General features: G+C 43.5%; 1 protein-coding gene across 4 annotated transcripts in view; it reads left to right on the plus strand.

The window, feature by feature from the left end:
• Positions 1 to 16,419, plus strand: part of LOC139583730 (partitioning defective 3 homolog) — a 599,078-nt gene that overhangs the window by 346,168 nt on the left and 236,491 nt on the right. For all 4 annotated transcript variants that reach the window (XM_071415128.1, XM_071415130.1, XM_071415129.1 and 1 more), the window contains one exon: positions 12,594 to 12,753. In XM_071415128.1, the coding sequence (XP_071271229.1) occupies positions 12,594 to 12,753 (160 nt within the window). The remainder of the gene's footprint in view (positions 1 to 12,593; positions 12,754 to 16,419) is intronic.

The raw sequence follows: 16,419 nt of genomic DNA on the forward strand, positions 1-16,419 counted from the left end.
AGTACTCGTCGTTGAAGTGTGTGTGCGTGTTTGTTTTGTGTGTGTGTGTGTTCCAATCCCCTGCAGCCTCTGATTCGAGATCAGCTTTGATTAGTGTTGGTGTGAGGATGATTGGTGCCTCTGTCCTGTGGTCCTTGAGCAGACTTCCTGCTGGGACACTCTTCCCTCATCTGCCCTTCGTCTGTCCCCCCCACACACGCGCACGCACGCACACACACACACACACACACACACACACACACACACACACACACACACACACACACACACACACACACACACACACACACACACACACACACACACACACACACACACACACACACACACACACACACACACACACACACACACACACACACACACCCCCCCTAACCCTTCTCCCACTCACTTTCCCTGGCCAAGGACACTTGTCCCTCCTGGGCCCTCCAAGATCCAAGGTCGCTCCTATCAGTCAAGTTTCAAGTTTTAATGTCACGTGCACAGTGAAATAACTTTCTTGCAAGATCGAAACCAAACAATGCAGTAATCAATATCAATGTAGTACTAAACATAACACAAGGTAGAACAAAAACACACAAGAAATAAAACATAAAAAATAAGAACTATATAAAGGGTCAGTCAGTTCCAGTACCATATTTACGATGTGCAGGGATACTGGAGGGATAGAGGTAGATAAGTACAGTACCAGTCAAAAGTTTGGACACACCTACTCATTCCATGGTTTTTCTTTATTTGTACTATTTTCTACATTGTAGAATAACTATGAAATAACACACATGGAATCATGTAGTAACCAAAAAAGTGTTAAACAAATCAAAATATATGTATTTGTTTTAGATTCTTCAAAGTAGCCACCCTTTGCCTTGATGACAGCTTTGCACACTACATTATTCTCTCAACCAGCTTCATGAGGTAGTCACCTGGAATGCATTTCAATCAACAGGTGTGCATTGTTAAAAGTGAATTTTTTGAATTTCTTTCCTTCTGAATGCGTTTGAGCCAATCAGTTGTGTTGTGACATGGTAGGGGTGGTATACAGAAGATAGCCCTATTTGGTAAAAGACCAAGTCCATATTATGGCAAGAATAGCTCAAGTAAGCAAGAGAAACAACAGTCCATCATGTCTTTAAGACATGAAGGTCAGTCAATCCGGAAAACTTCAAGAACTTCGAAAGTTTCTTCAAGTGGAGTCGCAAAAACCATCAAGCGCTATGATGAAACTGACTCTCATGAGGACCACCACAGGAAAGGAAGACCCAGAGTTACCTCTGCTGCAGAGGATAAGTTCATTAGAGTTACCAGCCTCAGAAATTGCAGCCCAAATAAATGCTTCAGAGTTCAAGTAACAGACACATCTCAACAACATCTTTTCAGAGGAGATTGTGTGAATCAGGCCTTCATGGTCGAATTGCTGCAAAGAAACCACAACTAAAGGATGCCAATAAGAAGAAGAGACTTGAAGAAATGTGAAGAAACACAAGCAATGGACATTAGACCAGTGGAAATCTGTATTTTGGTCTGATGAGTCCAAATTTGAGATTTTTGGTGGCGACACTGTCTGTGATTTATTTAGAAATCTTGGCACACTTAACCAGCATGACTACAACAGTATTCTGCAGCGATACGCCATCCCATCTGGTTTGTGCTTAGTCGGATTATCATTTGTTTTTCAACAGGATAATGACCCAACCTACCTCCTGGCTGTGTAAGGGCTATTTGACCAAGAAGGAGAGTGATGGAGTGCTGCATCAGATGACCTGGTCTCCACAATCACCCGATTACAACCCAATTGAGATGGTTTGGGAAGAGTTTGATCGCAGAGTGAAGGAAAAGCAGCCAAAAAGTGCTCAGCATATGTGGGAACTCCTTCAAGACTGAGAGAATGCCAAGAGTGTGCAAAGGCAAAAGGTGGCAAAAGGTGGCTACTTTGAAGAATCTCAAATCTCAAATATATTTTGATTTGTTTAACACTTTTTTGGTTCCTACATGATTCCATATGTGTTATTTCATAGGAAACAGTCAAAAAAAATCAAGAAAAACCCTTGAATGAGTAGGTGTCACTCCACTCTTTTGACTGGTACTGTGTATCATCATTACCAAGTGCCTCTCACATTGTAACCACCTCAAAAAGTTCTACATCTGCACCATCAAGAGCATCTTCACTGGCTGCATCACCGCCTGGTATGGCAACTGCTCAGCATCCGACTGCAAGGTGCTTACAGAGGGTAGTGCGTACAGCCCAGTACATCACTGGGACCTAGCTCTCTGTCATCCAGGACCTCTATACCAGGCAGTGTCACAGGAAGGCCCTAAAAATTGTCAGACCGGAGCCCCAAGTCTGGGACCAAAAATCTCCTGAACAGCTTCTACACCAAAGCCATAAGACTGCTGAACAGTTAATCAATGGCTACATGGACTTTCTGGTTTTCCCCCCTACCTACATGTACATAGTGCTTCAATCAATCACCTAATCAAACCTGCATGTACATATTACCTCAATCAATCACCCCAACTACCTCGTCCCCCAGTACACTGACTCAGAACCGGTACTCCTTGTATACAGTATAGCCTGTATATAGCCTTGTTATTGTTATTTTATTGTGTTACTATTTGATTTGTATTTATTTTCAAATTTTCTTACTTTTTAACTGCATTGTTGGGAAAGGGCTCGGCTCGTAAGTAAGGATTTCACGGTAAAGTCTGCACTTTTTGTATTCGGCGCATGTGACATTTGATTTGATTACAAAATAGAACTTGTTCTAGAACAGTCACTTCAGTCATTCCATAGTTCCGACTGATAACTAGGACTGGCACATAGTTGAGGGAGTGTACTTCTGACCCATATACGGTATTAAAGTAATGTGATTGGTCATTGGTCATTGGGAATTTATGTTTGACGCATTATAATTGAATCAATGCTTCAGAGACTTTGGCAGCATCCCAAATGCCACCCTATTCCCTATGTAGTGCACTACTTTTGACCCCAGCTCTGAGCCCTGGTCCAAATAACTGCACTACATAGGGAATAGGGTGCCATTTGGGATGCTGCCTTTGTAATTTCTCAGTCCTTCTATTAATATATTGTCACGTGTTCAATGCAATTACATTCTTGGAAAGTCAATTCAATAAATTTTTATCAGGACTTTAAAATGTACTCATCCTATTCATGTTCCTTTGGTATTAATTATGCCGTTTTATAACGATGTGTGTCATCACGTCAGCAAATAAAAACAGATTTAGTTAATTGAGCGTTGCATGACCTTTATTCCAAGTCACAAATGGAAGTCAATATTCAATACAATAAAGTTGTGAATAGTTTTTTATTTCACATGGATGAGCTTTTTGTTATTAGCATGTAATACTTGCGTCTTCAATTTCATTTACACACCAGGACAACAGAGCCACTGCAGTCTCTCTCTGTCTGTCTGTGTGTGTGTGTGTGTGTGTGTGTGTGTGTGTGTGTGTGTGTGTGTGTGTGTGTGTGTGTGTGTGTGTGTGTCTGTGTCTGTGTCTGTGTATGTGTGCCTGTGTGTGTGTGCCTGTGTGCGGGCGGGCGGGCTTTTGTGTGTCATCAAAGCATTCTTTTTTTTGCAAAGCCCTCATGCGTTTGGCTCTGCTCATATAAATGAATGTATATCCTCATATTATCATGCTTATCCATTTATCATAATGTTCCTCAGAAAGCAGCAGTCAGAGCTGACGTCAACGTGTATCTGAGAAACGCTTGTTGTTCACCTCAACTTAAAACTTGTCTAAAAGTATTCAGTCCATGTGACGGAGAGGCTTGTGAGAGTCATTTTCCACTGCCACCAGCGTAATTTGGCGGGAAATCAGAGCTGCTGACTGAAGTCTGGGATTGGCACCAGCACAAAAACATTTGTGAGGGGCGGTAGGGTATTGTGTGTGTGTGTGTACGTGTGTGTGCATGAGCGTTCTTTTTATTTAGGGTTTGTTGCTTGCTGCTTTTGAGTTGAGAAAGGTCTGATTCCTATTTAGATATGGTTTGCCTTCCAGAACTATAAACAGACTCATTTATTTTGGAAAATGCTTTCCAGTTCTTCGCGGTGCCAAACTTTTTGTAGCTGATGTGAAGTGTACCACAGCGAATGTGTGTACATCCATGCGTGCATCCGTGTGTGTGCACTCACTGATGTGTCGGTGAGCTGGCGACCTGCAACACTCTGCCTTCCCCTTCCTGGTCAGCTTTCTTTTGTCGTTGTTTTGTGCGACACTAAATAACTACAGTGGTCATAACAGCTACCAAGCCAGTCTCATCAAGGTGCTTTACAAGCCAAACTTGACAAAAGTCTGCCAAAAGCAACCAGCGCCACAGCCGGCCCGCTCATTAGGCAGGATTATGCGGCCGCCTAAGGCGGCAGATTGACGAGGGCGGCATTTTCTGAGCTCAACTGACCAAGACACACCTCCAACAACAACACATAACACCTCTCCAGGGTGCTGTTGGAGAGATGCAGCGCTCCACATTCTGTCAAAATAATTATCTAACATAAATCATATAGAATATACAGCATATGGTGGAAAGAGTACGTGGCCTTCTCTGTAGCCTACAGCATGGAGATCAAATGTATGACAATGTAATGAGACTTTTTACATCTTGCCGGTTTCTCTGATCAAATAGCCTAACCTAAAAGGCACCCAATCAAATAAAAAAATGCGCTGACATGTTAACAAACAACATCTTCTTAAAACAGGACAGGTCAAAGTAAAATGGACAATATGAAATGGGCAATCAGGATACTCACAACTGCTGTCCAGAAGTTTCATCCTGTGGGCTAAATTGTCATGATCAGTGGTTTCAACTTTTTATCCATACATTTTTTATGAGCTGATTATAGTGAAAAAATAACATTCTTCTGCATTTCCCACTATGTAAACACATTAGTTAGGTAGCTGATATTCAGAGCTTAAATAGCCAAAATGGATTAGTCATAGTAATCAGGACTAATAAAGCACACACAACGGCCTGTTTTACAAACAGTTGGGCCTAACGCATGGATGGACATTCATAAAATTCCATTGCAGTCCGACATGGTAGGCTACACTCCAGTAAGCATGGACCGACGCCAACGTCTTTTGGACATCTTTGTATGGTCCGTACCGCCCGTCTTTTTTATTGGTGTTTTACTAACTATAGGCCTAGATGGGCATTCCTAAAATTACATTTCGGCCGACACTGTAGGCCAGGGATAGGCAAATCCAGTCATCTAGGGACTGATTGGTGTCACATTTTTTCCCCAGCCCCAGCTAACACATCTGACACCAATAATCAACTAATCATGATGTTATGTTTAGAAAGCAATTTGTTTCATCAGCTGTGTTGACTAGGAATGGGGAAAGTGTGACACCGCTCCAGCCCCCGAGGACTTAAGTTGCCCATCCTGTAGGCTATACGCCAGTAGGCACGGACTGACGCTGACTCCATTTGGACATCTTTTTTTGGTCCTGTCCGGACCAGCCTTGATTTCCACGTCCACGGACGTTGTTTTTTGGTCCGGTCCCGACTAAATCTGAACCAATCACAGATGTCTATGTTTGGTTCAGATGTTGTCTGGCCCAGCCTTGATTTGGCCCAAACATAGACGTCTATAAATTACAGAACTTTTATTCAGAACCGAAAATTAACCTGATTTCAACATCCGGAAGATATGTATTTTAAACGCCCGGAAAATACAGTTGAAGTGGGAAGTTTACATACACCTTAGCCAAATACATTTAAACTCAGTTTCTCACAATTCCTGACATTTAATCCTAGTAAAAATGCCCTGTCTTTGGTCAGTTAGAATCACCACTTTATTCTAAGAATGTGAAATATTGGTTACTACATGATTTATTTCATCTTTTATTTCTTTCATCACATTCCCAGTGGATCAGAAGTTTACATACACTCAATTAGTATTTGGTAGCATTGCCTTTAAATTGTTGAACTTGGGTCAAACGTTTCGGATAGCCTTCCACAAGCTTCCCACAATAAGTTGGGTGAATTTTGGCCCATTCCTCCTTGCTCGCACACTTTTTTTCAGTTCTGCCCACACATTTTCTATAGGATTGAGGTCAGGGCTTTGTGATGGTCAGTCCAATACCTTGACTTTGTTGTCCTTAAGCTATTTTGCCACAACTTTGGAAGTATGCTTGGGGTCACTGTCCATTTGGAAGACCCATTTGCGACCAAGCTTTAACTTCCTGACTGATGTCTTGAGATGTTGCTTCAACATATCCACATAATTGCACCAGTCCCTCCTGTAGCAAAGCACCCCCACAACATGATTCTGCCACCCCCGTGCTTCACGGTTGGGATGGTGTTCTACGGCTTGCAAGCCTTCCCCTTTTTCCTCCAAACATAACAATGGTCATTATGGCCAAACACTTCTGTTTTTGTTTCATCAGACCAGCAGACATTTCTCCAAAAAGTACAATATTTGTCCCCATGTGCAGTTGCAAATCGTAGTTTGGCTTTTTCATCTTCACAAGGTCCTTTGCTGTTGTTCTGGGATTGTTTTGCACTTTCCGCACTCAAGTACGTTCTCTAGGAGACAGAACGCGTCTCCTTCCTGAGAGGTATGACGACTGCGTGGTTCCATGGTGTTTATACTTGCATACTATTGTTTGTACAGATGGACGTGGTACATTCATGCGTTTGGAAATTGCTCCCAAGGATGAACCAGACTTGTGGAGGTCTACAATTTTTTGTCTGAGCTTTTGGCTGATTTCTTTTGATTTTCCCATGATGTCAAGCAAAGAGGCACTGAGTTTGAAGGTAGGCCTTGAAATACATCCACAGGTACACCTCCAATTGATTCAAATGATGTCAATTAGCCTATCAGAAGCTTCTAAAGCCATGCCATAATTTTTGGGAAATTCCCAAGCTGTTTAAAGGCACAGTCAACTTAGTGTTAAACTTCTGACCCACTGGAATTGTGATACAGTGAATTTTAAGTGAAATAATCTGTCTGTAAACAATTGTTGGAAAAATTACTTGTTTCATGCACAAAGTACATGTCCTAACCGACTTGCCAAAACTATAGTTTGTTAACAAGAAAAACGAGTATGAAGGACTCCAACCTAAGTGTATGTAAACTTCCGACTTCAACTGTACCTATTTTCTTTCAGAACTGAAAATTAACCTTATTTCAACGCCTAGAAAATACCTCTTTTCACCTTTCATTCAGAACCTAAATTGAACCTAGCTTCAACATCTGGAAAAATATGTATTTTTGACGTATTTTCAATGTAATTTTGCTTACTGGGACTATTCTTGTAGGGACAGCCATTTTTTGGCCTGGCCTATGGCGGCAGAACGGCCAGGACCTGCCCTGACCAGCACACTTTTAGAGTTGAGGCAGCCTTCATATTATGTTAACAATGTGTTTTCTAAACCTCACCTGTTCTGCTCTGTGCTACGTTTTACTTACTGTACCATCCATATTGTACTATTTTTAAACTGCAGTATTTAAAATAGGCAGTATGGGACGTGCTGCTTATGTAAATTCATGAAGTGGAACATACAGCCTTAGGATGCCACTCTACCCTCTCTCCCCAATTGTTTCATTTCATTTATTGAAATTAAGATATTTCTATTTCCAACTTTCACTTTCTTTAGTTTCTGCGTGTCTCAGCAGAGTCCAGTGTCCCTGGAGGCAGAACATAACAAATATATGTAAAACATTTCCTTCTCTTGACCACATGAAAGCCTTTCGGAAACACTACTCTTTCTCTCGATTATGTAAATATCATTTGGAGGAAGAAACTGCTACACTGGCCTATTCTATTCAAACGACCTGAATGACGCATTGTGGGTAATCGTTAGGCTATACCCCACACCCTCTGTAAGCTGGGTCATGTTGAGTAAGCACAAAATGATAAAAAATATGTCTTTTGAAAGGGAGAGAATCAAGGAAGTACTAGCTGAACTTAACTAAGATTAGTTTATTGTCAACGTGTGCCCAATTGAACATTAAATCAGTTAGGATTGTACACCAAATGTATCCGTGTACAAAGCATTGGACAAAGCTTTGGCCTCTCTACCTTTGAAGGCTATGAGGAGCTTCACTTACTGGTCAAGACCAGTCAGGTCCACTGGGAAGCACTGGGCCATCATCTGGTAATGGGAGGATTCAGATGCCCTCTGCATTATAGATGAGCTACAGTACAGCAAGTGTGCGTCTCAAATGGCACTCTATTCTATATACTACTTTCCACTATAAAGGGAATAGGATGCCATTTTGAATGCAGCCCCACCACATCAGGGTAGAATGGGTAAAGGAGACCTAGCTACTCTGCTCCTCATGTGGCTTCATGTCATACATGAAGTAATAGAGGACAGGATACCTGCTGAAGTAGCCTTGTTCCTTCCACCCTGTTGCTGTGTATTATAGATACTGAACAGAATACATTTGAGCTTACATTGAAGAGGGGAGCTAATGGAAAAGGGCCCTTACGTAACAGGACATGAACTGCCCTTTTCTGCATACCAATGACTGTCCAGACATGTACAGATGGGATTCAGCACGGGATCGTTGATGTGAGTTGACATTGTGAAGGAGGCTTGGCTAATAGAAGAACCACGGCCCTGTAGACAAGAGGAGAGAAGGCTTGATCAATATGGCTTCAGAGAGAGATCAATCAGTCTGAATCTGCCTGGCACAGTAAACTATGGTTTTATTAGCATTGAGCTGACCGTCCATCCGCTGCGGATGGGGATGGGGACACAGTCTTACGACACTAATGCATTTAGATGCGTTCCCCAAAGAAAAGATGGGGGGGGGGGATATAGAGAGACGGAGGTAGAGAAAGAAAGAGAAAGAAAAGAGAGAGGTAGATTTGCGTCTGACCTTTCCCTTAACGGTGTAATGTAATGTTATGGGGAGGGATTGAGGCCCCATTAGATGATGACATGGGGATCATGACAACCACTTAGCGTGATGTCATAGTAGATCCGAATGATTCATGTTGGAGGATAACAGGAAGAGAAGGGAGGGAGTGTTGCATGATGGGAGATTACTCTTGATTATGAACTGGGTAAATGTGGGAAAGTAGATAGTGGAACTACAGAAACACAACTCTGCACCTACTGCAGGGCCATTCAACCGCAGCTGGTACCAGCAGACTAACTCATTTAGAACCAGCGACGGAAACTCAATTGGTCCAATTCAGAGAATAATTTATTAAATCGGGTGGTTTAGTGGTGTAGCTGAGTGCAATGGTGGACTGTGAGGGTAACGTGTTATATTAGCTCTCAGTTCAGCTCATTTCAGTTCAACTCTGTTCCGTATGAACTCAAAAGGGGTTATTCTATTAATTCTTTACCATGATCCCTTTGAACACACACACACACACACACACACACACACACACACACACACACACACACACACACACACACACACACACACACACACACACACACACACACACACACACACACACACACATTTGTATTTTAGTTTGAAGACATGTATACTGTTTATTTCCCTTAAACTCGCTCTCTGACAACTTGTACAAAGCTATAGTCACATACAGTACAATGTTTACAATCAATGCAGACAGGGGGAATGGCAATCTCCTGGAAACACGGGCAGTGGTGTTGAATGCAGCGGTGGTAGAAATGGAGAGAGGGAACACCTGGGAGGATAAGGCTTGAGGCAGATTAAGGGATGAGGGGAAGCTAATGAGACGGAGGTAGCCACTGGAGACTTAGGTTGGTAGGTGTGTTGGTTGGTCGGTCCAAAGGTGGGCAGGATGCTGCAGCTTAAAGAATGTAATTACTAACAGCATCATGGGTAAAGTTGACTGGATTATGGCCACATGAACAGACTAAGGGCTAACCGTAAAACCATACATGTACAGGTAAGGACTTTAGAGTAACACACTGCCTTGTCATCAAGGGGCAACTTTTCCCTGTCTGTGCATGTGTGTTCCGTCTGTCATCCGGTGGGAATTTGATGAACTCCCGACGAAGCTCTCTGTGGGTGAATCAGTAGCCTTCCTTCACAGCAGGATAATCCAGTCTGGAAATGAGTAGATTAAGAGAGATTAAGAGATGGCGAGAGCTGCTGGTAATACCACTAAAAAGCACACTGGTTTACTCACTCACTCAAACTCTCCCTCACACATACACATGCAAACACACTTATGCACAGACTTCTTTATGCAGGCACGCACAAACACACACACACACACACACACACACACACACACACACACACACACACACACACACACACACACACACACACACACACACACACACACACACACACACACACACACACACACACACGCATGCACCCACCAGACTAGCTACTGTACATATGGAGCCTGTTTAATCAATTCTCAGTCTCTCTGTCCTCTGTGACGCCTGTCCATACGTTATTCATTAACTCTGAGAAGTCAGCCCTTTTCTCAGCCTGTGACTGTTTTTATAAGCCTACCCAGACCCCAGTCTCACCAGATTGAAAAACAAGAGAGTGAAACCAATACAATACATCTTCTGTTACACCATTGAAACCTTCTTGAGTCCAATTCATCCTGGACCAGGCTTTATTAGAAATGATTGTAATTGTGTTAACCCCTTCCTTTGCACGCTGTGCACTTATCAAACCGAGGCTAGATAAAGTCCTCAGCTCCCAAATTCATTAAACCTCATTTATATTAAACAGACCGACCATGATAAGTCTCTTCCCCCGCCTGACTCAGCCGTCACCATATAGACCCGGCACGACTGTGCTACCCCAGCAGACTACAGAGCTGACCCAACGACACTGGTCCTATAGACAGCATGGGTCTTTCTTCCTCTGCAATCCTCTCACATTTGTTTCTCTATTTGTTTTCTTGAAGAATCTCCTCTTCTCTGGTTTCTGTTGTTTTTGGCCCGTGGTCAGTTTTGTGTCATGATACATCCATATTTGCAGGTCTGGGGTCAGTTCAGAGCTTGGTTCCTCTCTCTTTCACGCTCTCCTGCTGTCGCTCTCTCTCTTGCTTCTCTCTCTCTCTTGCTTCTCTCTCACTCACTCGCTTCACTCTCTCTCGCTTCACTCTCTTGCATCCGTCTGTGTGTGTGTGTCGCTCTCTCTCTCTCTCTCTCTCTCTCTCTCGCTCTCGCTCTCGCTCTCGCTCTCGCTCTCGCTCTCGCTCTCGCTCTCGCTCTCGCTCTCTCTCTCTCTCTGCTTGGAATGAATCTGTAACAGATCTGTTGGAGGGCCAACTCCTCCTGTATTCCCTGGGCATCAAGAATCAACTCTGTGTGTGTTTGCGCATGCGTGTGTGTGTGTTGGTGAAACAGGGCCCGGCTGTTGTCTTTGGAACAGGCTCTGTTCTCTAACCAGTCACATGTGGTTCCCTCACAGGTGACTGCCAAACAATGCTACAGAATTTTCTCCCTCTCTTTTTTCTCCTTCTCTCTTTCTCTCATCTGTTTGTGGGAAATGTTCTTTTATTCTCTGGAGCCATAATGCATCACAGAACATTCCCACCATATCCTGTACAGTTTTATACTGTTTGTGTTCTAAATGACATCCTATTCCCTACATAGTGCACCACTTTTGACCAGAGCCCTATGGGTCCTGATCAACAGTAACACACTATATATGGAAAAGGGAGCCATTTGGGACACAGGCTGTTGACAAGGACAGAATGGTTGTAGGGGAGAGTGGGGTAAGCTGAGCCAAAGGGGTAAGTTGAGCCACCCTTTTTTTTAGGAAACCATACACAAAAAAGTATAATTTGACCACATATTTAGGAAGAGGTCATCATTTCATGGAGTCTGTGAAGGAAGAAACCACATGGAAAAAGTGGTAAGCAAGTTAGGTGCAAAAACTGATTTCCATCAAGTCAAATTAATCTATTACGTTAGAGGTTTCATGATGCTAAGTAGATCATTTTAAGATTGTTCTATACATCAGTTTATACTCAATTTACCCCATACCCAGCCAAGAGACCACTTTTTTAGACAAGCTATGTTTTCAAAACTGTAATGTTTACATGAATTAGGATTATTTCCAAGGATGCACAACACTCTGAAATATATATTGATATATTTGTTAGAAAGAATACTATATTGAATACTATAACGTTTCTCAACTTACCCCCCTCCCCCTAACATTGATGACTGGAAACACAAGACTCATTAAGTCTAGTTTTTCTTATTAGGTCCAAGCTAAAACCCTACAATGTCATTTCTTAACTGTCACTCAGTAATAGGGTTGTGTTAAAAGTGACATGTGTATCGAGTGGCCGGTTTGCCCAATAATCAATGTCGCAATACATTGACCACTGAGCAAAAGTCATTTGCCATTTAATGAGGCCCACTGGATGAGGCAGCTATGTTTACAGCTATGAGAAATCCATGCTGCTTCATCTGACTGGGAGTACTAGCCTTGTCTGTTGACTGGAAGATGACACTGCCTTTGGTACTGGTTCCTACATGCAAATCTGTGAAAGATTGTATTGTATGTTTGAAGTGGCCATGGACAGACTGAACCTTGTTTGAGACTTGAGACTTGGTTTTGCATCAAGGGTTTGTTCTTCTCTCTTTCCCCTCCACTGACCTCTCTTCTCTCTCGGTCCCTCTTTAGGAGGTTCCAGGAAGCTCATGGGAGGAGGATCAGCCTCTGACAGACCCTCTGGACGACCATGAGCGCCACATCTCCCACTCCATGTTCGGGACCATAGAGTGCATGGACGACCAGCCCTCCATGCCGCCACGCAGTGTCATGATGGGACCGCGCATGATGGGTGAGTCACCTGAACTCATGGTGGTATTCGCAAAAATGCGTTGGTATAAACTACATGGTAAAATATTTGTTTTTGAAGCAAACTGCCGTTGTCCTGTAACCAAGAGTGGCCGAATGTCTTCTATGATAACATTCTAATATTGCACCTTGATTGAAAGTGAGGTAGCGAGAGAGACAGCATTTATTTTTCTCTGAGTTAGCTGACCTCACACCTCTTCCATCTTCCTCATCCCTCCCGTCCTCACCCCTCCATTTAATGTCATTAATGTCATCCCCGATTCATCCCCCCTTCACTCTCGACCTGCACGATTGCACTCAGGTCAATTCCCATTCCGTTCCAGGTCCAGTTCAGCTCCAGTTCTGCTAGTCAATTCAGTCCTTAACCAGTCACCTCCTGTCATCTCTGTATCGACCTCACTGCCATGGAGCCACGTTTTGACACAGCTGGAGGAGCCTGACACCCCCACCTGACCCCACCTCTTCACACTCCACACTACCCACCATACCCCCTCTCTCTTCCTTCTCTCCCATTTCCTGTACTCTCCTCTGAGTTAGACCTAGCTACTCCAGCCTCTCCTCTCTTCCGCTCTCTTCCTCTGCTCTCTCCTCCTCTCTTCCTCTCCTCTCTCTCCGCTCTCTTCCTCTCCTCGCTACCCTCCCCCACTCTCTTCCTCTCCTCGCTACCCTCCCCCCTCTCTTCCTCTCCTCTCTACCCCTCTCTTTCTCTAATCTCCCCCTCTCTTCCTTACTTCTCACCCTCTCTTCCTCTAATCTCTCCCCCTCTACCGCTCTTCTCTTTCCCTCTCTTCCTCTGCTTTCTCCCCCTCTCTTCCTCTCATCTTTCCCCATCCTCCCTCTCCCCCTCTCTTCCTCTCCTCTTTCCCCATCACCCCCCCACTCTCTTCCTCTCCTCTCTCCCCTTATCTTCCTCTCCTCTCTCTTCCTCTCCTCACTCACCCTCTCTTCTTCTAATATCTCCCCTTCTCTACCTCTCCTCTTTTCCCCTCTTTTTCTCTCCTTTCTCCCTCTATTCCTCTCCTCTCTTCCCCTTTCTTCCTCTCCTCTCTTCCCCTTTCTCAATGTCCCCTATCTCTCATCCCTTCCTCTTCTCAGAGTAGACCTAGCTTTTCCAGCTCCCTCATCTCCATATTGTCGATAGTAGCAGTGCTCCCTTATCTCCATATTGTCGATAGTAGCAGTGCTCTCATCTCCATATTGTCTATAGTAGCAGTGCTCTCTCATCTCCATGTTATCTACAGTAGCAGTGCTCTCATCTCCATGTTGTCTATAGTAGCAGTGCTCTCTCATCTCCATATTGTCGATAGTAGCAGTGCTCCCTTATCTCCATATTGTCTATAGTAGCAGTGCTCTCTCATCTCCATGTTGTATATAGTAGCAGTGCTCTCTCCATGTTGTCTATAGTAGCAGTGCTCTCTCATCTCCATGTTATCTAAAGTAGCAGTGCTCTCATCTCCATGTTGTCTATAGTAGCAGTGCTCTCTCATCTCCATGTTATCTACAGTAGCAGTGCTCTCTCATCTCCATGTTATCTACAGTAGCAGTGCTCTCTCCTCTCCATATTGTCTATAGTAGCAGTGCTCTCTCATCTCCATGTTATCTACAGTAGCAGTGCTCTCTCATCTCCATATTGTCTATAGTAGCAGTGCTCTCTCATCGCCATGTTATCTACAGTAGCAGTGCTCTTTCATCTCCATGTTGTCTATAGTAGCAGTGCTCTCTCATCTCCATGTTATCTACAGTAGCAGTGCTCTCTCATCTCCATGTTATCTACAGTAGCAGTGCTCTCATCTCCATATTGTCGATAGTAGCAGTGCTCCCTTATCTCCATATTGTCTATAGTAGCAGTGCTCTCTCATCTCCATGTTGTATATAGTAGCAGTGCTCTCTCATCTCCATTTTGTCTATAGTAGCAGTGCTCTCTCATCTCCATGTTGTATATAGTAGCAGTGCTCTCTCATCTCCATATTGTCTATAGTAGCAGTGCTCTCTCATCTCCATGTTGTATATAGTAGCAGTGCTCTCTCATCTCCATGTTGTCTATAGTAGCAGTGCTCTCTCATCTCCATGTTATCTAGTAGTAGCAGTGCTCTCTCATCTCCATATTGTCTATAGTAGCAGTGCTCTCTCATCTCCATGTTGTCTACAGTAGCAGTGCTCTCTCATCTCCATGTTGTCTATAGTAGCAGTGCTCTCTCATCTCCATATTATCTACAGTAGCAGTGCTCTCATCTCCATATTGTATATAGTAGCAGTGCTCTCTCATCTCCATGTTGTCTATAGTAGCAGTGCTCTCTCATCTCCATGTTATCTAGTAGTAGCAGTGCTCTCTCATCTCCATATTGTCTATAGTAGCAGTGCTCTCTCATCTCCATGTTGTCTACAGTAGCAGTGCTCTCTCATCTCCATGTTGTCTATAGTAGCAGTGCTCTCTCATCTCCATGTTATCTACAGTAGCAGTGCTCTCATCTCCATATTGTCTATAGTAGCAGTGCTCTCTCATCTCCATATTGTCTATAGTAGCAGTGCTCTCTCATCTCCATATTGTCTATAGTAGCAGTGCTCTCATCTCCATATTGTCTATAGTAGCAGTGCTCTCTCATCTCCATGTTGTCTCTAGTAGCAGTGCTCTCTCATCTCCATATTATCTACAGTAGCAGTGCTCTCATCTCCATATTGTCTATAGTAGCAGTGCTCTCTCATCTCCATATTGTCTATAGTAGCAGTGCTCTCATCTCCATATTATCTACAGTAGCAGTGCTCTCATCTCCATATTATCTACAGTAGCAGTGCTCTCATCTCCATATTATCTACAGTAGCAGTGCTCTCATCTCCATATTATCTACAGTAGCAGTGCTCTCATCTCCATATTATCTACAGTAGCAGTGCTCTCTCATCTCCATATTATCTACAGTAGCAGTGCTCTCATCTCCATATTATCTACAGTAGCAGTGCTCTCTCATCTCCATATTATCTACAGTAGCAGTGCTCTCATCTCCATATTATCTACAGTAGCAGTGCTCTCATCTCCATATTATCTACAGTAGCAGTGCTCTCTCATCTCCATGTTATCTACAGTAGCAGTGCTCTCATCTCCATATTATCTACAGTAGCAGTGCTCTCATCTCCATATTATCTACAGTAGCAGTGCTCTCTCATCTCCATGTTATCTACAGTAGCAGTGCTCTCTCATCTCCATGTTATCTAGTAGTAGCAGTGCTCTCTCATCTCCATGTTATCTACAGTAGCAGTGCTCTCTCATCTCCATGTTATCTACAGTAGCAGTGCTCTCATCTCCATATTATCTACAGTAGCAGTGCTCTCTCATCTCCATGTTATCTAGTAGTAGCAGTGCCACTCTGCCAATGATCTCCTTCTCGCTGGAGATCAGAGAAGGTGTCAAAGCCATCTGATGGCTAATTAAACCTCTAGCTCAATAGGCCCTGCTCCTCTCTTCCCCTCTGCTCTTATGTCTCTCATTCCTCCCTCTCTTCCTCTCTCCCACTCATTTCTCCCCTCCTCCTACGCTGACGTCGGTTGCCACAGATGCCTTATTATGAGACAGGCACTGACACCGCCTTTCAGAATGCCACTGTGATCACAAACAGTTTCTAGAACTAGACAATGGTGGGGGAATTCTAAAAACTTC

This window comes from Salvelinus alpinus, chromosome 8 (assembly GCF_045679555.1).
Source record: "Salvelinus alpinus chromosome 8, SLU_Salpinus.1, whole genome shotgun sequence".
NCBI classification, from domain to species: domain Eukaryota; kingdom Metazoa; phylum Chordata; class Actinopteri; order Salmoniformes; family Salmonidae; genus Salvelinus; species Salvelinus alpinus.